At 41.5% G+C, this 25,016-nt stretch overlaps 1 protein-coding gene across 12 annotated transcripts in view; it reads right to left on the bottom strand.

Annotated features, from left to right (window-relative positions):
- The window catches only part of BTRC (beta-transducin repeat containing E3 ubiquitin protein ligase), a 199,680-nt gene that overhangs the window by 31,262 nt on the left and 143,402 nt on the right, over positions 1 to 25,016 (bottom strand). For all 12 annotated transcript variants that reach the window (XM_070752861.1, XM_070752858.1, XM_070752869.1 and 9 more), the window contains 2 exons: positions 11,002 to 11,233; positions 8,094 to 8,280 (listed from right to left, as the gene is read on the bottom strand). In XM_070752861.1, the coding sequence (XP_070608962.1) occupies positions 8,094 to 8,280; positions 11,002 to 11,233 (419 nt within the window). The remainder of the gene's footprint in view (positions 1 to 8,093; positions 8,281 to 11,001; positions 11,234 to 25,016) is intronic.

Genomic DNA, 25,016 nt, shown 5'->3' with positions numbered 1-25,016 from the left:
ACACTATGGGCAGAAAGATTTCCTATTTTTAAAGAACAAACAGGACAGGTAATCCTTGATTTACAAGCTCATTTACATTATTGAAGAACTGCACCCATGACTCGTGCCTGAAGTTACAGCCATTTTAGTACAGTGATACCTTGTCTTACGAACTTATTTGGTTCCAGGACGAGGTTCTTAAGGTGAGAAGTTGGTAAGACAAAACAATGTTTCCCATAGGAATCAATGAAAAAGCGATTAATACATGCAAGCCCAAAATTCACCCCTTTTGTCAGCCGAAGCACCCGTTTTTGCGCTGCTTGGATTCCCATGAGGCTCCCCTCCATGGGAAACCCCATCTCCAGACTTCTGTGTTTTTGCGATGCTGCAGGGGAATCTCAGCAGGAGAATCCCAGCATCGCAAAAACGAGCGCTTCGCTGGCAATGGAAGTCCGGAGGTGGAGTTTCCCAGTGAAGGGAGCATCAGTGAAATCGCAGCATTGAAAAACACTGAAGTCCTCGAAACCTCACCTCCGGACCTTTGTGTTTTTGCGATGCTGCGATTTCACTGAGGCTCCCCTCGACAGCGAAGTGCCCGTTTTTGCGCTCCTGGGATTCCCCTGCTGGGATTCCCCTGCAGCATCACAAAAACACGGAAGTCCGGAGGAGGGGTTTCCCATGGAGGCGAGCCTCAGGGGAATCCCAGCAGCGCAAAAACGGGTGCTTCGTTTACAACGGAAGTCCGGAGGCTGGGCATCCCAGCGGCGGCGGTGGGTTTGTAAGGTGAAAATAGCTTGTAAGAAGAGGCAAAAAAATCTTAAACCCCGGGTTTGTATCTCGTAAAGTTTGTATGACAAGGCGTTTGTAAGATGAGGTATCACTGTACCTCTCCGGTCATGGGTTCAAAACTCAGGCATCTGGCAGCCAGCCTGTACTTATGATCACAAAGGTTTTCCAGTTCCTCAACCTATGGTACCTATGTTTCCCTATGTCTGCCCTTTGGCCATCCTGCACTCTTACCTTGTGGATTGGTAAACAGCCCAAAAAAAGCTGAGGTTACCCCAGCCCAGTCCCAGAGGTTGCCCACATCACCCTATACTCTGAGATACCTACTGGCTTGTGCTCTGACTCCCCAGCTCACCTTCTCAATTTTTTTGTGTTCCCGCTGCTTCTGAGGAATGTTTGGCTTGGCTGCTGGGTCCAATGTTCAGCTGCTGGGTGGGAGGGACCCAAAAGCACTCCGAGTGCCAAAAACACCCTTGCAAAAGAGCTCTTGGAGCAGGGTGTATCAAAATGCCCCTCTTTCCTATATTCATAAAACTCAGCCGTGGAGGATGTGGAGGAGAACTAGAGATTGAGAATGTGCCTCACAAGAAAATTGGAAACCAGGTGGTTATGATTCAGGTGGAAATCCAGGTGGATTTCGGCACGGCAAGAGTTGATCTCTGAGACACGTCTCTTGCCTGTTGTTCCACTCTGTTTTCCTGACTTCCACTTTTATGGTGGAAGAAACAGTAGACTGGAGATGGGTATGATGCATGGGACAGAGTAAATCCTTGGCATGGAGAGCAAGTGAAATGAATGGGCGCTGTTGTTAAACTCAGCTGGTTGAAAGGTAACCAGCCAAGGTGCTTCAAAGTCAGCTCAATGTCAAAGAACAGAAATTGACTGAAGAATATATGCAGGCAATTTTGCCCAAAGGGACATTTTGGCATGCTGAGCCCCAGGAGCTTTTTACAAAGGATTACTTTGGTGTGTTGCCCCTCAAAGATTGTTTTCAGCTCCCCCGCCCAACCTTGCATCGGAAGCCTATTCCAGCCCAGCAGTCAGGCTGGTCCAAGCATACCTTGTCAGCAACAGGAGCAAGAAAATGAAGCTGAACTGGGATGGTACAGCACAGGACAGCAGAGGTTTTGGAGTGCAGGATAGCAAGGCTGAGCGCAGCTAGGACTACGTTGATGCAGGGCACAGCTTACTGGAACATAGCAAGCAGCTCCAGAGCCACACAGTTCTATGCTGAGTCACAAGGCAGAGTGCAAGTTGGTCAAAGGACAGAGATACCTACTGGACCGTCTTCTGCCGCACGAATCCCAGCGGGCAATTAGGTCCCATAGAGTTGGCATTCTCTGGGTCCCATCGACTAAACAATGTTGTCTGGTGGGACCCAGGGGAAGAGCCTTCTCTGTGGCAGCCCCGACCCTCTGGAATCAACTCCCCCAGAGATTCGAACTGCCCCCTCCCTCTTCGCCTTCTGCAAGATGTTGAAGAACCATTTATGTCACCAGGCATGGGAGGGGGCTAATCCCCCCCTTCTGACTTGTAGCATTTGAGTGTGGTGTGATTGTATAGCATTGATTGTTTTTAGTAATAATGGGTTTTAACTTGTTCTTATTAATATTAGATTTGTATTATATTACATTGTTATTGTTGTTGTGAGCTGCCCTGAGTCTTCGGAGAGGGGCGGCATACAAATCTAATAAATCATCATCATCATCATTATGAAGAGAGACAGGTGAGTAGGTTGAGTTGGAGACATCCTCTTAATTTATGGAGGCTCAGGGCTGGGAGCAATCACAGTGACATTAATTGGGGTAGGGGGTCGCTTAATGACTCATAATTCGTGGTTAAGAACTGCAATGGGGTGGTGCTGAAATTACCATTGTTGTGGTCACAATGGTGTCTTACTTTACAACTGCATCAACATATGACATCAATCCCAGTCCCAACTGTGGTTGAGGACTACTACAAAATGGATATATTGCTTCTAATAGAGTTTGCACAATAAATAACCTTAAAGAAAATATTCAAACCCTCAAATATGTTTTTTTAAAAAAGCCAATAAACCCTCCTATGTCCTGTAATGTGCTGCTAGAGAGGAATAATATTTTTCTCCCATTTGCAATTCACCGAGAAACACTATTCTGCAATTTTCTCTAGACTGGCTTTAAAAAATTACATAAATTTCCTCTGTTGCCTGTCTAGGGACATTTAAATAAGAGATCCTAAAATGAGAATGACATCAGGAGAGTATCTTTGTGAGCAGTACATTCTTTACAGTACAATTGTTTTGAGGCCAAGCCCTATAGTAAAAAAATATCAGTCCATTCGAGTACTACAAATACATTTTACTGGTTCTTTTAGCTACTGGCAAACAGCAAGGCTTCTTCTTCGAACTTATCTGGTTTTGGAATGGATATGTTTTGAAGATCAATGGAATCAAATTCCTCCAATGGCATAGTTTTAAAAATATTCTCATTTCAAAATTAAGAGGCTACCCAGGATTGTGCAGAAACAAAGAACTCCATAATGGACGTTTTTATGTCTGTAAAACCGAGGTGGACACAAATCCATAAATACAATCCTAGCATCTGATGTATGACACCTAAATCTCTACTCTCCCTTTTATAACTGTCTTATAATAATTCTCAGACTTGTTTATTCCACCTATAAATCTCTCCCTTCCTGTTCCCCTTGAAACTATATTCAGAAGCCTTTTTGTACATAAGATGGTCTGACACATGAAATATATACTGTTTTTTAAAAATTACAAAAGTGATAAAAATTTGAATTAAGCAACCCATTGAAAACTTCTAATCTTAAATTTCCTGCAATACATTTTGAGGAATTGCAAGGTTTTATTGATGTGAATAATATTAGTAAACGGAAATGCTAGGATTTCCTGAGAATATATTAGTAAATAAAACATTCAGTTAGGTTACAAAATGATTTATCACCAGCATATTTTCTACATATCATATTGTATATATGTTATTTTACATCTTGGATTTTTGACAGCTTATTATTATTTTACATTTTCATGCTGGGAAGTAGAAACTATAGAAGACATGCTACTTGATTATTCCTTTGCAGCTATAATGAATCAGTCTTGTTAAATCTATTAACCAACTGATACAAAAATTTAAAAGATAGAATAAGGAAAAAAACACATGTGGTTTAAAAATCATATAAAAGCAACCATGGGCTCTATAAGTAGTTTTCGGAGAGAGAGAGAGAAAAAAAAAACACAATTTACTGAGAAATTAAACAGAATGAAATAATATGTGACACAGGGGCACTGACCCTGATCTGATTTCAAGCTGCCTGCATTTCTTTAGCAAAGAATAACATTTTTCAAACCTCCATTTGTTGTATGTGGACAACTCAGCAATCTAAAAATATTTGCTTTGTTATATACCGTAGTAGCAAACATACTTCTTGCTTTAATAATTGTTTCTTCTACGGAGAATCAAAGAGGATAGTGATATAGCTTAGGTAAATATTCATTTACAAATCACTTTCTAAGGCTAAAGAAATGTTTTATTTTAATCCCATGCTTGGCACAGAACTTTAGGAAATACATTTTTTATGTTATCGGAAAGGTGTTGTATCCTGTTATTACTGATTTTACTGCTTGATGTGTTTTGTCTATTGATCATTAAGATCTCCACAAATGTAATTTGATTTAATTCTTAAATTAAACCACATTTCCCTATGCTAAGTTTTGAAGATGCAGATAATTGTGATTGTCATATTTGCTGTTAAAAATGCCATGAAAAAAAGCAATTTGGGTACATTTGCCCCTAAAACTGGGTGCAGAGTTGGATTTTAGAAAACCTAAGAATATTTCACAAGCATTATTTTTTTCCTTAATCTATTGAACGTCAACGTATTAATGATATCCAGGCTTTTAATAGAATTTACACTTGCAAATTGTGGCAGTATTATTATTGTTTAAATAAATCGAAGCTAAAATGCCTTGGCTATCACTTTGTCTTGTTTATGAAATATTTATATCCAAGTATCTCACAGAAAACTATGGAGGCCCAATGAATAGAAAATTTTGTATTAAAGGGGTTATCCCAGGAGGGAAGCATCTAATAAAATGTTAATAGTAGAACATCAGACTTGGTCCTGCATATGAAATAGATGATGTATAATATCTGAATTTCAGATGCTAATTGCTTAGTGGTCAGTATTCCGGGTTTTATGAGCAAAGATTACATCTTGAAATGCAAAGGTCTGCTAAAAAAACCAGTTAATATCCTATTCATAACATAAACATCTATTTCTGAGTTCTAGAAACTTGTTTACTCGTTATATAGTAATTGGATTTTGATTACTCTTTAGGTATGTGTCACAGGCTGATCTTAGTTGTAGGATGGTATACCTGACTGATTTTAATATATACGCATCCCACCACTCAAATCCCTAAAAGGTGTTACATCTATTTGTTACATTGGTTTCAAATGGTGTAAAATGAGAATTGTAAAGTGTAATAGACTCCGTTAAATCCTGTGGTGCATTCTTTGCCTTTCTGCCTCTAGGCTAGCAGATGAAATATTTCTGGAGAAATGTGCTAGTTGAGAAGAAAAAAGTGCAGTTAAAAAAAAAAGAGCTCTCAGGAGTTTTGACAGAATGGTGCATCTGACATTAGACAAATCTGATAAAAAGTTCTCTATGCCATCAATATAGCAAATTGACCCTCAATGCTGGATCCAGATTTTGATCCTTTAAGGGCAGTGAAATCTTTTCCAAAAGAGCCATGTCAAATCCTGCAGATTCTGGATTTGAAATGGCCATGAAGGGCTAATAAAATTTCTCTGCTAAGAAAAAATATTTTCCCACCAAATATTTGAGTTCTGGTTCGGAGAGAAACTACTTTAATGAAGCAGCAGCAGCAGCAGCAGCTGAGAGAATGACCACCAGGAAACATAGGACCAATAACTAGAGAATAATGGGAGCAGAGATGAGATTTCAGAGTCATCTGAAAAGGAAAACACTAAAATTACTGCCTATATCAGAAGGAAACAGTGCAGTGGGGACAGCTGAAGTCCCACCATAGCAATACTAGGCCAGTATTGTTAAGAGACAGCACAGATGAACCTCTTGTGAGGCGACTCTGTTCCTTGTGAAGAAGTGCTTTTATTTTACCAGAATCCTACATTCATCCTAGCTAGGCCTGTGACTATATTAAGGACAGAAACATAGAAACATAGAAGACTGACGGCAGAAAAAGACCTCATGATCCATCTAGTCTGCCCTTATACAATTTTCTGTATTTTATCATAGGATGGATATATGTTTATCCAAGGCATGTTTAAATTCATTCACTGTGGATTTACCGACCATGTCTGCTGGAAGTTTGTTCCAAGGATCTACTATTCTTTCAGTAAAATAATATTTTCTCATGTTGCTTTTGATCTTCCCCCAACTAACTTCAGATTGTGTCCCCTTGTTCTTGTGTTCACTTTCCTATTAAAAACACTTCCCTCCTGAACCTCATTTAACCCTTTGACATATTTAAATGTTTCAATCATGTCCCCCCATCCCAGTTTTTGGATGGGATGATGGAGAAAGATAATATTTTCTCATGTTGCTTTTGATCTTCCCCCAACTAACTTCAGATTGTGTCCCCTTGTTCTTGTGTTCACTTTCCTATTAAAAACACTTCCCTCCTGAACCTTATTTAACCCTTTAACATATTTAAATGTTTCAATCATGTCCCCCCATCCCAGTTTTTGGATGGGATGATGGAGAAAGATAATATTTTCTCATGTTGCTTTTGATCTTTCCCCCAACTAACTTCAGATTGTGTCCCCTTGTTCTTGTGTTCACTTTCCTATTAAAAACAATTCCTTCCTGAACCTTATTTAACCCTTTAACATATTTAAATGTTTCGATCATGTCCCCCCATCCCAGTTTTTGGATGGGATGATGGTGAAAGATAAGGAATAGGGGCCTATAAAATATTCATGTCAGTAGTGTTTTAAGAAAACCTACTGCCTTAAGTGAGCAGCTAAATAGTTGTACCCTGCCTCCTGATGAAGGCGATGTGCCTGCTGCCAGCAGCTTCTGGAATGAATTCTAGAATCAAGAGAAAACATATACAATGATCCCCCGCTCGTTGCGAGGGTTCCGTTCCAGGACCCCTCGCAACGAGCGGGTTTTCGCGAAGTAGTGCTGCGGAAGTAAAAACACCATCTGCGCATGTGCAGATGGTGTTTTTACTCCCGCAGCGCTAGCGAGGAGCCGAAGATTGGGGGCGGCGCGGCTGTTTTAAAATGTCGCCGCCGGCATGGGGGGCTTCCTAGCAGCCCCCCAAACCCGGGTTGGGGGTCTGGGGGGTGCTGGCAAGCCCCCACATGCCGGCGGCGATGTTTTAAAACAGCCGCACCGCCCCCAATCTTCGGCTCCTCGCTAGCGGGCAGGCAGGCGGCGGACAAGCCGTTCGCTGGCGCTCGGTCTCGCTGCTTTCGAGCTGAGTCCTGCAGCGAATTCGCTTCAGGACTCAGCTCGAAAGCGGCGAGACCGAGCGCCAGCGAACGGCTTGTCCGCGCTCGGTCTCGCCGCTTTCGAGCTGAGTCCTGCAGCGAATTCGCTTCAGAACTCAGCTCGAAAGCGGCGAGACCGAGCGCCAGCGAACGGCTTGTCCGCGCTCGGTCTCGCCGCTTTCGAGCTGAGTCCTGCAGCGAATTCGCTTCAGAACTCAGCTCGAAAGTGGCGAGACCGAGCGCCAGCGAACGGCTTGTCCGCGCTCGGTCTCGCCGCTTTCGAGCTGAGTCCTGCAGCGAATTCGCTTCAGAACTCAGCTCGAAAGCGGCGAGACCAAGCGCCAGCGAACGGCTTGTCCGCGCTCGGTCTCGCCGCTTTCGAGCTGAGTCCTGCAGCGAATTCGCTTCAGGACTCAGCTCGAAAGCGGCGAGAATGAACAGTGTGGGCGGGCGAAGGGCGGGCGGCAGCGAGGAGTTTGCGTGGGCGGTGGGGAAACTCCTTGCTGATGCCCGCTGCTCGCCCTCCCGCCAGCAAGAGGGGGAAGACCCAGGGAAGCCGCCCAGCAGCTGATCTGCCGGGCGCCATCTACGTATGCGTGCCCATAGAAAAAAAGGGCACGCATGCGCAGATGGTGTTTTGACTTCCGGGTTGAAAAATCGCGAATTACCCTGTTCGCAATGGTCGGGGACGCAATAACCGGGGGATCACTGTATCCTCAAAAAATAGTAACACACAAAATAAGAAATACAAAGCAAAATTTAAAGGGTGTTCTCCAATTTTCAGGTAAAACAATCAAACTATCAATGGCAGCTACTTCCCCTACTGAACAGATATACTCTCACCATCCTCTTCGCTCCGCCAACCCCCTCCACAATGAGTCGGTACGGACCATCCTCTCAATCAGTTTCTTCCACAGCATACCCTCAGACGTCACCCGATACCATTCCTTGCATACTAGTTCAACAGAACACAAAGATTTGGCATCCAAATATGATAGAATATTCTCAGCGATATGATCCAGGCCTCGAGCTGGAAGAAAAATAAAGGCAGTTAGTGATCACCGGGGAGCTTACTAGGAGGTCACAAGTTACAAACACATTTTTATCCTCATCATTGCTCATTCCATTTCTTGTATTAAGAACTGGAATGTATGGATAGAAAATAGTCTCATGTTAAGTTCAGGAACGAGTAACTTCCTTTGGGTAAGAAACAGAAAAGCATTTAAGATGATAAAGAATTCAGGAAGTCATTCTAATCTATTTCTATTGGTTTTAGCACTAGAGGGATGTTCAACGGAAGACTTTTCTCACTTGATGCATTCTACAAAATCTTGGTATATTAGAAACATTTCTCATTTTGCTACTATAGCTTTTCTTTTATTCCAACAGTTCAAATGCTACTTTGTGCTAAAATTAAATGCTTTTGATACAATGAAGAATATATGTTTCTCGTGTAATACGAACTTCCAAGAAGCAGTGTCTAGTAAGAATAGGAGACTGTAAAAAGTATCTATCTGTCTGCCTATCATTATTTAGTTTTAAAAGACACATATAATTGAACATTGACAATTATGATGTTCTACCATTTTAGAGAAATTAGAATATGAGAATTTCACATAATCCTGATGTTTTGTCAAAGAAAATGTAAGCAGACTACAATTCATTAATCATTAAATTACAATAAATCTAATCATCAAAATAAATGTTTGGAAGAATCAAGTTTTTCAAACCTATATATAAATCCTTTATAGACTGAGAACTCTACTATCTACATTTACAATATACAGTGGTACCTCTACCTAAGAACTTAATTTGTTCCGTGACAAAGTTCTTAAGTAGGAAAGTTTGTAAGTAGAAGCAATTTTTCCCATAGGAATCAATGTAAAAGCAAATAATGCATGCAAACCCATTAGGAAAGAAATAAAAGCTCAGAATTTGGGTGGGAGGAGGAGGAGGAAGAAGAGGAGGAGGACAGTCACTGCTGAAGGAAGAAGGGGAGGTGAGGGGAATTTAAAAAATCCAAAACTTTAAGGCTTAAAAAAAAAAGAGGGACTCTGAGGTGGCGCGAAGGAGCATGTGCCTCCCATACACCCAGCATGAGGCTGCCTCCTATGCACTGCACCAGAGAGAGAAACCTAGGCAGGCGAGAGGGGGGAACCTCCCGCTCCTTTGACCAAAAGGCGGCGGCTGCTGCTGTTGCTACCTGCTTCCTCTTCCTTCCCATGCTGAAGGGCTCCCCTCTTCTCTCGCTCGCTCGCTCGCTCGCTTTGTAGCTGGTGCCTTTCTTTCACTGTGGTGACTCCTCGGTTTGGCTGAAGCCGAATTGATCTAGCTGGGGTGAAGCGCCCCCTTTTGCCTTTCCGTGCCCAGACGCTCCTGCAGGCAACCTCGCACTGGGTGTATGGGAGGCAGTGTGAGGGAGTCACCACAGCAAAGTGGTTTATTCCCTCTCCAAGCGCCCAGAGAAAGGAAAATGCTTTGTTCGCTCTGGACTGCCAAAGCCTCCTTAAACGCCACTGAAAGGCTCCTCTGGCAGCCCAGAAAAGCCTGAGGTGGCCAGGATTAAAAGGGGAATGGCAGGAAACTGGCCAGGCCTTCATGCCACTCTCAAATTTCCTGGGAAATTTTTCCGGGCTCAGGTTCTTAAGTAGAAAATGGTTCTTAAGAAGAGGCAAAAAAATCTTGAACACCCGGTTCTTATCTACAAAAGTTTTAAGGACAGGTGTTCTTAAGTAGAGGTACCACTGTACTCTATAAATGCAAGAGATTGCCTTCGCCCTCTTTTCCCTATATGTAATATCTGGACTGAGTTTTCTCTTATTCCTCTGCAGCCATTCTTTCTGGGAATCCATCTTCTTACCATATTCTATCACACAAGGCCTAAATACAAGCTGGGTATATGAATACTTTATAGAATTAACAGAACAGGTAATATATCTCAAACTGAAGATATACTATTGTCAATAATTTCAAGGAAGTCATCTGTGAGACTTGGGTCAATTCATAGTTCCTCAGAGTTTCTCCTGAACATTTCACATGAGATCAAATGCTTCATTCCTGCTCTTGTTACAACTGACCTAGAGACTGAGACTCATTGATTAGTAGAAAAGGGTTGAGCATATAAAGCAATAAGTATATTCTGTGATGCTCAAGATCATATGCCTACACTTAAGTAGGCAGATACATAAAAGGCTTCTATCACATGATTCTTAATAGGATTAAGCGAGATATTATGTACCAAGTATTTCCTGTTCAAGACAGACAAGGAAAAAAAAATATTCCTCCAGCAAATTCATTAAGTGCAAATTGGGGAAGAGAAAAATAACATTTAAAAGATAACTCCTTCAAGGCAAATAAAAGGACAACTAAAAGAGTTACACTGCAGTATGAAGAAGGCGACAAGGTTCACAACACGACAAATGCTTTCTGCTAAATAGTATTATGTGGAAAAAAGTAAGGATATAATGTGTAGACATTAAGGATTACTTCTGCTTCAGCTAAAAGTGATGAACATTGTTTATGTCTGTATATATTTATTATGTCTGTATATAAATGAATGTGCCAATAGTTAACTGAAAGACAATTGAACTATTGTCACAGGCTCATCAAAGAAAAAGTCCAGTGAAGCATAAATGTTATGACAAGTAAGAAGATCCAAAACAACGTAAGCCAAAATAATTTAAATTTCTGGCAGAAAATGTACTTCCAACTAAAAACGAGTACATTTCTTTGTATGCTCCAAGTAGAATACCTGGTAATGCTGTGATGAAGTCCCTCTGCAGCATAGGTTTCAAGTATGAATTTATGTGCCCATGTTGATAATGACACATCTGAGAGATGAGATGTTCCACAAATTCTACCTGGTCAGACTCTGACCACTGCTCAAAAAACTTGATGCAGAGCTCCTTTTCTTTTTCATAGCTTGCAGACAGCTTTCTTTGTTTTGGCACAATCATGCTTGAAGTACCATTGGCAAGTTTTGTCTATGGAAGAAATGAACACAAACAAAAAATATACTTTTAAAGGAGCAATAATCTGGAATTTTTAGAAAACAAGATTTTAACATGACTACTCAGGTGACAGGAACACAAATTCATCTAGGTCAGTGATGGCGAACCTATGGCACGGGTGCCACAGGTGGCACGCGGAGCCATATTTGCTGGCACACCAGCCGTTGCCCTAGCTTAACTCCAATGGGCATGTGTGTGCCAACCAGCTGATTTTTGGCTCGCACATAAGCTCTGGGAAGCATTTTGGGCTTCTAGAGAACCTCCAGGGGGGCGGAGAGGGCATTTTTACTCTACCCCAGCTCCAGGGAAGTATTTGAGCCCACCAGAACTTGGGAAACAGGCCGTTTCTAGCCTCCAGAGGGCCTCCGGGGGAGGGAGGAGAAGCTGTTTCACCATTCCCAGGCATTGAATTATGGGTATGGGCACTTGTGCATGCACGATAGCGCACACCCACATTCTTTCGGCACCCAAGGAAAAAAAGGTTCGCCGTCACCGATCTAGGCCTTAACATACAGTTTAAATTGCTACCAGAGTCTTACAGTGTAATCACCTTAATATACAATTGAAATGGCTACCAGATTCTTACTGTATAATTCAATGTACAGTGATACCTCGTCTTACGAACCTCTCGTCATACGAACTTTTCGAGATACGAACCCGGGGTTTAAGATTTTTTTGCCTCTTCTTCTGAACTATTTTCACCTTATGAACCCGCCACCGCCGCTGGGATGCCCTGCCACTGGACTTCCGTGTTTTTGCGATGCTGCAGGGGAATCCCAGCAGGGTGGGGTTTCGAGAACTTTGGTGTTTTTGCGATGCTGCGAATTCGCTGAGGCTCCCCTCACTGGGAAACCCCACTTCTGGACTTCCATTGCCAGAGAAGCACCCATTTTTGAGATGCTGGGATTCCCCTGCAGCATCGCAAAAACACGGAAGTCTGGAGTTGGGGTTTCCCATGGAGGGGAGCCTCAGGGGAATCCCAGCAGTGCAAAAACGGGTGCTTCGGCTGGCAAAAGAGGTGAATTTTGGGCTTGCACGCATTAATCACTTTTCCATTGATTCCTATGGGAAACATTGTTTCGTCTTACAAACTTTTCACCTTATGAACCTTGTCCCGGAACCAATTAAGTTCGTAAGACAATGTATCACTGTACTAATATAGTCACCTAGTTTTAACAAGGTGTACCTCAACAAGTAAGTATTCTCTTAGGGTACTACCTGGTATCTGAGATTATAATCAGAGGCTTTTCTTAAAGAGGTTTTCTAGCCTTTTGCTGTTTAGTTGTTGTTTGAAAATATGTCATTTATTAGTATGTTCCAGAATTTAACCGAACTGCTTAAACATTTTGAATATGGCTGTAATTGGTAAATCTATGCCCCCATTTATTTGCCCATATTTCTTTCACAGACATAGTGGTTTCTCCAAGCAGTCTTTTCCAGCAATTATGCCCATTATTGGGTCGTTATGAAACAAGGGAAAGGTAGTTCACATGATCAACTGATATTTACTTGAGCCTTCCGAGATGAGTGATAGAATAATGAGATTACGCAAGAGTCTTAAGGAACTTGTTCTCCACTTGGAATGTTTCAATGTTCGTTATGAGAATGGCTTTCACTCCAATCAGTTGTACTGTATGACTGAATAAGATGAAACTGAGCTAAACTGAAATCCTTCATTTTGAAGATTTGGAACCCTACTCAAACACAATACTTGCAATCTTTATTTTGAATCATTTGCTTCATTTATAGCCCATTATGACCCTCTATCATCAAATGCCCATCAGCTTTATAATAATCCTGTTAACATCTACTTTCTGTTTCAAACTACAATAAGCATTCAGAACAGGATTCTAAAGGGTACTCTCTAACAGCAAAAACAATAAAAATCTTGTGTCACCTCTAGACTAAAATGTATTACGGATTGTGTTGAATGGTTGCAATCTGGTAAGATAATTACCTCTAATGGATGGTTTCTCTGAAGTTGTGAACAAGCTAAACAATCAGCATGAGTTTGCCACTAAAAGCCATGAAGTGAATCATATGCACAAGGATATTTTCAATATAAAAATTAGGGCATGTTAGTTTTCTATTCCAGATTAATATTGCTCTTTGTGCACTATTTGATCACAAATGAAACTCACAAAAATTATTTGCAATATATTTTACTGGGTCTGAATATATAGATTTCAAAAGAGATAGGAATTCTACTATCCAAACTCTAGATAAATTATGCACTAAGAGCATGGCAAGACACGAAAGACGCGCTGGTCAACTACTAGAAGGGAAACTGACTGCAAACCTCTACTGCCTGGTTTACTCCTGAAGCCTTTTCCAATGATGGAGTAAACCTTGAAGCAAAACCCCAAGAGTCCCAGGAGCAGTTCGTGACTGTGTACAGCCATGTTCTAATAACTCCTGCGACATAGTTCGAACCAATCGTTCCATTGGAATATATCAGAGACATGGAGAGGGGGGATCTGCTGCTTGGGTAACAGTTTATCCTTCATACTAACCTACCCAGGCTTCATACTCTGGGAATCAAGAGCATGATACCATGGTCTTTCGAGATTGAAGGATGCCAATACAATGCAAGGGTTGCTGTGCAGAGAATTCTGCTGCTGCCATAAGCTTGTTCAGATCTTGGTATAGGCAATCCTCAATCTGACTATTGTATTGGCAGTTCTGTGTTAGCAAATACTTCAAAAGAAAAGGATTTAGGGGTAGTGATTTCTGACAGTCTCAAAATGGGTGAACAGTGCAGTCAGGCGGTAGGGAAAGCAAGTAGGATGCTTGGCTGCATAGCTAGAGGTATAACAAGCAGGAAGAGGGAGATTATGATCCCGCTATATAGAATGCTGGTGAGACCACATTTGGAATACTGTGTTCAGTTCTGGAGACCTCACCTACAAAAAGATATTGACAAAATTGAACGGGTCCAAAGATGGGCTACAAGAATGGTGGAAGGTCTTAAGCATAAAACGTATCAGGAAAGACTTAATGAACTCAATCTGTATAGTCTGGAGGACAGAAGGAAAAGGGGGGACATGATCGAAACATTTAAATATATTAAAAGGTTAAACAAGGTCCAGGAGGGAAGTGTTTTTAAAAGGAAAGTGAACACAAGAACAAGGGGACACAATCTGAAGTTAGTTGGGGGAAAGATCAAAAGCAACATGAGAGAATATTATTTTACTGAAAGAGTAGTAGATCCTTGGAACAAACTTCCAGCAGACGTTGTAGATAAATCCACAGTAACTGAATTTAAACATGCCTGGGATAAACATATATCCATCCTAAGATAAAATACAGAAAATAGTATAAGGGCAGACTAGATGGACCAGGAGGTCTTTTTCTGCCGTCAGACTTCTATGTTTCTATGTTTCTTCTGAAGCCACTTTGGATAGCATTTGTCTGATCTACAAATGGAGTTCTTATTGAAAAAGGAAGCAGCCATGGCTGCCCTAATTGACCAAACAGAAGCCAAATGCACCTTACAAGAAGCCATCTCAGCTCTGTGCTCTTCCAACTTCAGTCCCTCCAAGAAATCAGCAGGGAGCACAGAAGGACAGTCTAGATTGGCTACTGGGGTGTCAACCTCTGGCAGCTGAAGAAGATCCTCCAGTTCCGACTCCATACTGTAGAGCCGTTTGTCATTATTACTGGGAGTTGTGAGTGAAGCAGGTTGACTCCACTGGCGTTGAATAACGTCCACAAACATCTTTGGAGCTGGAATGGACTCTTTCACCAGAACTGGCTCCGAAAACACTCCTTATGTTGGGTCAAGACCAGGAGTGTCTGAAAGTCCCATATGATTAGTCTTCTTAGCTTTGTAAAGAAGAAATTTGAACAAGGCAGGTTTAAACAAACCAGAGAAGGTAGGCTGGTCTGGAACAAGTCCTTCATCCTCAGAGAAGTCCTGATCTACCAAGCTTCCCTCTTCTATCACTATGAATGGAGGGATGTGATGAGCAATGACCCTGCTGGAGAAGGCCAGAAAGACTGGTCCTGCAAGTCAGGGGGAAAACCTCTGTGTTGCAACTCTGCAGAAACCCCCTGATAGTTGATGTAATAAGATCTCTAATCACTTGGGGCAATGATAATTCCTGGGACCCACCAGCATGGAGCCCCACTGCAGTTGGGGTGAACACAGTAGTTGAGGGTGTCCTACTAGCAGGGCGTGGAAAGACCAAATCAGTTGTTGATTAGTCTATAAAAGGCTCAGATAGATGCCTGCAACCTGCTTCTTCCAAATCCACAGGATCATTGGATATATTAGGAGATATGTCATAAATAGAATCAATGATTCCAGAAGAGCCCTCCTGATGAGGAAGGAACTTCTCCTGCACAGTAGAAAGAGGTCTACTGCTGACATGCTTTTGCAAATTGTTTTTCTAGGGATCTCAGATGCCTCTGAGCTTCCCTATCCTCAGCTGCAGAAGCCCCTCTAGAGGATTCCTTCTGGGTCTTGCTCTTGTCAGGGGCCTGTTTCCCTGCCTTATGGCCTTCATTGCCAGATTTTACAGAATCCTTGCTCCTGGAAGAGACTTCTCTCACTGCAGACCTGTTCATTCTGGACTTGTCTACCATTCTGAATTAATGGGATACTAAAATACAGTAATACCTCGTCATATGAACCTAATTGGCTCCTGGGGGAGGTTCGTAAGACGAAAAGTTCGTAAGACGAAACATTGTTTCCCATAGGAAACAATGTAAAATCAATTAATCCGTGCAACGGAAAAAAAAAACGCAAAAAAACGCCGCCGCCCAGCTGTTACCTTTTGAAACAGCCGGGGGGCTTTTCAGCGTCCTCTTGAACCCGAACGCCAAACCCGAACTTCCGGGTTCGGTGTTCGGGAGGCCGCCGAGAAGCCCCCCGGCTGTTTTAAAAGGTGACAGCCAGGCGGTGGGGCTTCTCAGCGTCCTCCTGAACCCGAACGCCAAACCCGAACTTCCGGGTTCGGCGTTCGGGAGGCCGCCGAGAAGCCCCCCCCCCCCCCCGGCTGTTTCAAAAGATGACAGCCGGGCGGCAGGGCTTCTCGGCAGCCTCCCGAACGCCGAACCCGGAAGTTCAGGTTTGGCATTCGGGTTCAGGAGGATGCTGAGAAGACCCCCGGCTGTTTCAAAAAGCGACAGCTGGGCGGCGGGGCTTCTCGGCGGGGCGGTGGCAGGTTCGTAAAAAGGAAAAAGTTCGTAAGAAGAGGCAAAAAAATTTGTATCTCGGATTGTTCATAAGAGGGGTTCGTATCATGAGGTACCACTGTATTCTAAACCTGTTAGAATGACTTTTGCAGAGATAAGGATTCTTTTTGGAGGATCAAGCCTTGAAGAATCTCCCCGCTCATGCTTTTGCGTGAAAGATGAACTAATTATTCCAGGGTTAAGTCTCTGGGGTGATCCTGTTTTGCCAATCCTGTTTTCCAGTTTCACAGCTTTGCCTGTGAACAGGAACAAGACTTCAAAGCTACCCACAGCTTGTAAAAGTTCAGGTGATGGTGGACTGATTGGTGAACTAGACTTGACCAGCATACTCTCAGTGGCAATAGGGAGCTAGCAGCACATGTGGGATCAGGTAAACAAACAAAATGGCAACTAGGGAAATCACAGTTTCTTAGCGCCAACTCACTGCAACTCAATGTTGCATATGGCTAAAAATGGCGCACAAACAGGTAGCAAATTCTCATGGCACTGCTCCTCTGCTGCTTGCAAGAAATCTGCTGTTCACATGAGATCCTCAACTCACATCTGATCGTCGCTCTGCATTTACGGAAGTTGTGCCGAAGCATGGACAATGACTCTGGCTGTCTGAAAGGCTCAAAGAAGTAAGGATGGTTCTTGCCGGCAAGCCAGCTAACCAGCACCCTCACACCACCAGCAGATATTCTAGTCGCTGGGTGGCAAGGAAACCTCCTTGCATTCACCCACTCCAACTGTAGACAATCAGACCGAATTTTAAATTTAAAACTGTAAAGAGTCCAAATTTAATTTCTGTGTGTTTGCTCAGGTTTCTTTAAGTAGAGAAAAGTTTTTTGTATCACTCTAGGCTAGACTGAGGTGTGAACGGATATTTTTTATTCAGTCCTTGGGCAAAAAGACAGAAGTTAACCCATGCTTGGACTCTCCAAGCAGTGCACAGTTGGTTATAGGCTGTTCAATTTCTGGCTTTGGCCAAGTCATTTCAGCCCACTGTGCTTCATGGAAGATGAATTCCTAAATTCCTAAAATATAACTCTTTGTGATTCCTACCCAAATGTGCCTATTCTACAATCTTCAAAGAAGCTATAAAATTCAAATTTCCCCCCAAAATATTGTTTATAATTTCAAATTAGTGTTAATTTCTGGTGATTGACTGGACAAGTCCGTTGTTTTCTGCCAAGGTTTTTGGATTTGTCATTGTCTCTTTCATAGGTCTGAAAGTAGAGGACTGGATTTGTGACTAAGTAGAGTAGAATGTATGGTTTCAAATTTCTGATCTGTATCTTAAGCACTACATCAAATGGCACACAAAATATGAAATTAGTATTATATGCATTTGTTGAAGATCCATGGAAAAAAGAAACAATTTTCCTTTGAAAACTAGTTGTTTTTCTTGAAGCAAGAAAACAAATTGGTGACTGTCAGCAAAACAACTGTCTGGTTACTTGAGAAGTAATGTGAAGTTATCAGCAATGATTGTCTTGAAAAATTCTGCAATATATATTGGTAGGAAAAATTAACTACTGTACTGAAGTATTAAGTATACACTAACATCTAAGCAGTATATAGTGGGCATATATTAATGCTCCAATTAACATGAAAAAAAAAAGTGAGATGAAAGAATAGTTTAATTTCCAGACAGACCTATCCTACTATGATGGCCTACTAAGAACAAATTTAATTAAGTGATGGGGGTCGGAGGAGGGGATGTCACGGCAGAGGAGAGAAATTGTTGTAGAGCTGCTGAATAGTGTTTTTTCTCCTACATCCTGCCTAATTTCATTAATATCTTTCTCCTATCTGAGCTGCAAAATCAACAGTAGCACTTCAAAAATAAAACACAGTAGGATGGGAACTTCAATATCTTTATGCAATTAATTGGCAAATACTTTTTCAGAGGAAGAATAGTAGAATAGAATAGAATAGAATAGAATAGATTTTTTTATTGGCCAAGTATGATTGGAGACAAAAGGAATTTGTCTTCCGTACATAAGCATAACATGTTAATATGTTAGGTTGCTGCAATCATATATTCAGTATCATGACATTTATATGCAGTGAAGGGCTACCAAAATTTTTACTACCACACTGTGGGCATGGCTTATGCAGGATTATTATTATTCTTTCAACATATTTCAGTGCAAATTGGGAGCTCTGGGGTGGAGCTCCATTTTCGCTACCCCACTGTGTCCTTCCCCATCCGGGCAGTAGCCCACCCCTGTTTATATGTATTATAATTGCCCTGCTTAAACATTTAAAATCTAGCTCAATTACATGTTCCATTTATGCATCAGTTTTTAATGCAAGGTAGACTACCAGGACTATAAGCAGCATAGTGTCATGTTCTACTAGTTTTCATAAAATAAGGCTTATTACTGAAGTATCTCATTGGTGTCGTCTGGAAATAAATAATCTTGAATGCAAGGACATCATATTGATTTGAAGAAGGATACAATAGGTTTCTGCTGAGCTTTCTACAGCAAGATCTACATGTGCAATGGAACTACAGCTAAGATAAAAAAAATAAACATAATCAACTAATAATTTAGAAAAGAACATATTTAATAGAATAGAATAAACATTGGATATTCACATACTATGACCAAAGGATAATTAGCTTTCCTAGTGGTAAATTTCAAAATGATTTCCTGTCCCTGCCTTTTAAACTAAAATATCAAATATATATTACACCACCCCCACCCTGGATATAATGGTTATCTTACAACAAAATCTGCTCTCAATTGTTTTAATGGATTAATTAAAAAATATTCAAATGGCATTTGTCTAGTGAAAGATACAGATTAAAGCTTTGCTGGATGTGCACAAACATGCATGAGTTTAAAAGAATTGACCAATCGGGGACAATGTTTGTAACAGTGCTCAGCAAAGAGGATTAAGGCCAAATGTTTCCTTCTTGAGGTTAACAGGATTTATTTATTTATTTATTTATTTATTTATTTATTTATTTATTTATTTATTTATTGATTGATTGATTGATTGATTGATTGGATTTGTATGCCGCCCCTCTCCGGAGACTCGGGGCGGCTAACAGCAATAATAAGACAGCGTACAATAATAATCCAATAATAAAAATGATTAAAACCCCATTAATATAAAAACCAAACATACATACAGACATACCATGCATAAAATGGTAAAGGCCTAGGGGGAAAGAGTATCTCAATTCCCCCATGCCTGATGGCAGAGGTGGGTTTTAAGTAGCTTACGAAAGGCAAGGAGGGTGGGGGCAATTCTAATCTCTGGGGGGGAGTTGGTTCCAGAGGGCCGGGGCTGCCACAGAGAAGGCTCTTCCCCTGGCTCCCGCCAAGTGGCATTGTTCAGTTGACGGGACCCAGAGAAAACCCACTCTGTGGGACCTAACTGGTCGCTGGGATTCGTGCAGCAGAAGGCGGTGCCTGAGATAATCTGGTCCGGTGCCATGAAGCAGTGTTTCCCAACCTTGGCTACTTAAAGATATTTGGACTTCAACTCCCAGAATTCCCCAGCCAGCATTTGCTGGCTGGGGAATTCTGGGAGTTGAAGTCCAAATATCTTTAAGTGGCCAAGGTTGGGAAACACTGCCATGAAGGGCTTTATAGGTCATAACCAACACTTTCAATTGTGACCGGAAACTGATCGGCAACCAATGCAGACTGCGGAGTGTTGGTGTAACATGGGCATATTTGGGAAAGCCCATGATTGCTCTCGCAGCTGCATTCTGCATGGATGTGTGAGAGATGTAACGGGAATTGCTTTAATGCAAGTTATCAATAGACAACTTTTTAAATAAACCTATGCTACATACTGAGAGACAAATTGTTAGGGAAATAAACCATTCTCATTGGATAAGCAAAAAAATAAAACAGGACCAAATTGTAGTAACAAGGGAACAGGCTACATATCAGGCTGTGGATTTAACATTGGAGAAAATAGCAAATAAAATAAAATAAAATCCAAATTATTACAACAAAAGGCTCACAGTTAAATTAATTGAGGGAAAGTGAGGGAGTTTTTTCCCAGCAGGGAACTTCTGCTAACCATTGCTTTGCTTGGACTGTTAAGCTGACCCTAATAATTGAAATGAGAAGAATTTTTAATGTATTTCATGGAAATGTGTAAGAGTTTTATGCTCTGTTGTTGAACCACAAGGACATGCCAATAGTCAATCTTCTAAGCCTGAGAAACCAATTGTTCTGTCATTACTCATAAACTTTCATTAACACTTCTGACCATTGATAAAAATCTATTCAAATTATTTAGAAAATTTATTTCCTTGTGTTTAAGAAGATTACTCAAACACATTTTGGCATTCCAAGGATACCAAAGTCAAAGCTGCTCAGTATTTGTTCAGTTCTGAGGTAAGGTACAATAGGATGAGTTTAATAAAATATTATTGCACTAATAACGCTATTCTGCAAGTGGGGAAGTCCATTTAAGAAAATCTGTACACGTAATCCTCAACTTATGACTGACTGGTCATTTGCTCTGGGATGCCAAAGCCTCCTTAAGCGCCACTGAAAGGCTCCTCTGGCAGCCCAGAAAAGCCCAAGATGGCCGGGATTAAAGGGGGAATGGCAGGAAACTGGCTGGGCCTTCGTGCCACTCTCAGATTTCCTGGAAATTTCTCATGGGCTCAGGTTCTTAAGTAGAAAATGGTTCTTAAGAAAAGGGCAAAAAAATCTTGAACACCTGGTTCTTATTTAGAAAAGTTCTTAAGTAGAGGCGTTCTTAAGTAGAGGTACCACTGTATTGGGAGCTCATAAATTTTGTTCTTCCTTGTTACTGTTTGATATCACCAGCTGTACAGCCTAATTGATAACTGTTCTTCTGAGACTCAGGCAGGATATCTTTCATAACGGCCACCACCCGATCTTTCAGTTGGAGATATCAGCATAAGGTCTGATGGGAGATAAATGCTCTAGCACTGAGTGTTTCTATTTTTAGGAAGCTATCTAAAATTAGTCAATGAACCCAATAAAAATGTAAAAATGAAATAAAATACTATTTGATTTCATTATGTAAAAACGATTTAAACATGAAATAAAACATGATTTGATTGCATTATTCAATGGTTTTGCTGCCATAGTATTCGATTAAGTCTGCACCAGTAGTGGGTCGCAGCTGGTACGGGTGGGATCGGCGATATGTTAACAGAAATGCAGATGTGCACACATCTCTGAGCCCCTAAGGCATGCATGTGCATGCGCGTGTGAGATTTGGCTTCTGCGCATGTGCTGGAAGCGAAATCTCATGCGATGCTCTTGCATGCAAGATTTCATCTATTTTCGTGCATGCACAGTGTTGTGGTTAGCTCTGGCCCAGCTCCTGCTCCAAGGAATGTGCAGGTGGATGTGGGGGAAACATCCACATGCCGCAGGCCTGTTTTGCTCCCGATGGAATCTGCCGACGAAGCCTCCTCTGACCAAGGAAGCGTGAAGCGTGACAGGGAAGAGGGGAGTTTGGCAGACAGCCCAGGAGGAGATCAATTATCTGTATCATCCCTGGATTCTGAACAAGAATTAATGACACATCCCTGCATGCGCAGAGTGATGCATAGGAGACAACAACTGAAGGATTATTACAAGAGAAAATGAGGCCACCCGTGGTTGGGTGGGGCTGCTGTAATTAGTGCTACAGATAAAAGTGCAGCTTGGTGTTTTAGCCTCATGGGAGTTTATCTGATTCATTGTTTCATCAAGATCGTGGTTTTTGTGCTGTTCAAGATTGTGTGGGGACTCTCTGGACTTTAGAATTGGACTCAATTTTCCAGTTATTGGGTGAGCAATTGGATTGCATTTAACCTGTGCCTTGTGTGTACCAGAAAATCCCTTTGACATTTAAAAAGGGAGCTGTTTCTGTTTTTCTGTTTATAAAAACTTTTGGGTTTTCCTTTTATCGTGTGGTGTGTGTCTTCCTGGACTAATTACCCTGTAATTACGGGTGGTTGAAACATGCTGGCAGAACACACAGTAGCAAAAATATTGGCGAAAACCACTGAAATCTCGTTTGCGTGTGAGTCCGCACACAACATTTGGCTTCCAGTGCATGCTTAGAAGCCAAATCTTGTGGGAGGACACACCTGCCCACCCCAGTCTTCAGGAGCGTTTCCAGTAGTGGCAAAATGCAGGAACCCCCGTCTGGTCTGCACTACACACATAAAGGCACCATGATTTTTTTAAAAAAAATATTTTACAGAATGCAGTGACTATAGACACATATCCAAGAGCAGCAGAAGGCCGGGATCTGGGTGTTCAGGTGATGCCACCTTTCTATAAAGCTCCACGCAAGAACAATATGGAACAGCAATCTATATAAATGCCAAATATTACTACTAATAACAGTAAGCAGGCAGTGTCCTAACACCCGCTTTGAGACTTCACTACAGCTTTGGTATCTTCCGCCCCCAACCAAACCCAGTGTCAGCAACAGGGCCGAAAGATTTCCCACTGTCCTCTCTGTGATTTCTTTTTTTATATATAACAGCTTTGATCCCTCACTAATAAACTTGCTGATCTTTCTACAGCTGCCTCAACAGAATTTTTGTTTGGGCCCAAGTGAAAGGAATGGGGGGTGGAGTACAGGGAGAGAGGACATAATGTTTAATTATAAGAAATGATTGAAATCGGCACAGACATACCCTGGGTGCCTCTGCACTGCAGCAAGCTCTAAACTTGTTATCCTTAATGGTTTAAATTTCACTGTGCTAATCATTTCAGGACACAAGCCTTTCTTGATAATCTAATGAATTATTCCAACATCCTTCAGCAAAAAAAATATCCTCCATGACAGCACTAATTACAAGACATCCTCCCAGTGCTTATGCAAAATATGACAGAGCAGCAGCTTAGGGAATTGCAAAAAAAGGGGAAAAAAAGAGGGAGGTGGGGAGAAACCCACCCTAACACTGCTTCTAATTTCCACCGAGAAACTGACAAACACCTCTCTTGCATCTCTCCCAGCTCTCAAGTAAGATTTAACTTTCTCATTTAGTTAATTACCGAGTGAGGCTCATCATTTTCCCGGATCGGAGCGGCACAGAGCCTTTATCGTGTTAACTTGTGAACTTGATCGATGGCTGCTGCTAAAACTTAATAACTTCACCCCCTGGCAAATTGTAAGATAAATATAATAGGAGAAACTCTGACAGTAAAAAACCTGCCAGAAATGAGCGCTGTGTTTATATTTCTTTGCAGGCACCAAAATAAGAGATTGGGAGGGAGGGAGAAAGAGAAATTGGGAGAGAGATTTGAGGGGGGGGAGGCAGAGGGAGGGAGGGAAGGAGGGAGAGAACAAAACAAATCCCACAAAATAAAAAAGCCAACCAACAGCTTATGTATGTTACTTGTATTTAAAGAGACCAAAGGCACTAATACCTTAGGTCTATGTACCTTTCAAACTTTGTTGAAGACATGAAAGGCAAAAGCAAAACAAAGCTGGCGGAGAGATACAGAGGCACGATGGAAGGAGAGATGCTAGACAAAGGTGTTAGGTAGCCAAGTGTACAACAAATGACCAACCACACTAATCAGTTTACGTGACCTAATAATATAAAAGGCTTTTCAACATACAAATTATTGATTGTTGGATTTATTCCTTGCCTTTCCTTTGGCTGAAGGCAATGCAGTGCTGATATGTAAGAATAGTAGAATAGAATAGAATAGATTTTTTTAATGGCCAAGTATGATTGGAGACAAAAGGAATTTGTCTTCTGTACATAATGGGGGGGGGGGGGAGGATAAAAGTATTGACTGCCCTCAAACCCTACTCCTACCCCTATCCCTACCCCGTTTCTACTGCTGAGCACAGAGTTGATTCTGGGTTTCTTTGATCTTAGTTCAATAACGACTACATAAGACAATCTGAACAAGAAAGTAAGAAGTAAGAAAATGCAACTCAAAACTATATGAAGGCTAAATTGAAACTTAGCAAGATAGAGCTGCAATTTGTCCACAACATTTCTTGGTCATTCCCTCTATTGCTAAAGGGGTACCTAACAATTTAGGGTGTTCCTGACATTGCAGCTATTGCAGGAAGGTTTCACCCAGTTGCAGTTCACCTGGAATTGAAGGGACATTGCCATCATTATTCGGATCCCTATTCACTTACACTACCACAATAGATTCTTACATGGGACTGTCTTTAAAGAACAATTGAAAATTGCAATGTGTCAGGATCCAGCAGGCCATTTGCTCATGTTGTGTATAATACATATGCTTGGGAACTTGTACTGGCTCCCAGGAATTTTTCAGGTGGAATTTAAAGCACTACTGGATATAAAGATCTTGCCTTTTAATATTGTATAACACTTTTGGACCACTCTTAAATGCTTATTGAGTCACAACATCTATCACTGCTTAAAGAACAAGTACATAATTCAGATCCACCCACCCCCCTTTTCTCTCTCTCTCCGGATACACTTAAAGGTAGATTAAGCAAGACTATTTAGAGAATAAATTCTTAAATATTTAAAAACATAAGTCTTAAAAGTAATGAAAATGCAAGCTGCATATATTTTTACAAATGAATAGACTCATTTCCTAGAAATCATTATTAAACAGTTCTC

The sequence above is a fragment of the Erythrolamprus reginae genome, chromosome 5 (assembly GCF_031021105.1).
Source record: "Erythrolamprus reginae isolate rEryReg1 chromosome 5, rEryReg1.hap1, whole genome shotgun sequence".
Classification (NCBI taxonomy): domain Eukaryota; kingdom Metazoa; phylum Chordata; class Lepidosauria; order Squamata; family Dipsadidae; genus Erythrolamprus; species Erythrolamprus reginae.
Note: the sequence above shows the minus strand (reverse complement) of the source record. Positions and strands in the feature narration are given on the sequence as shown.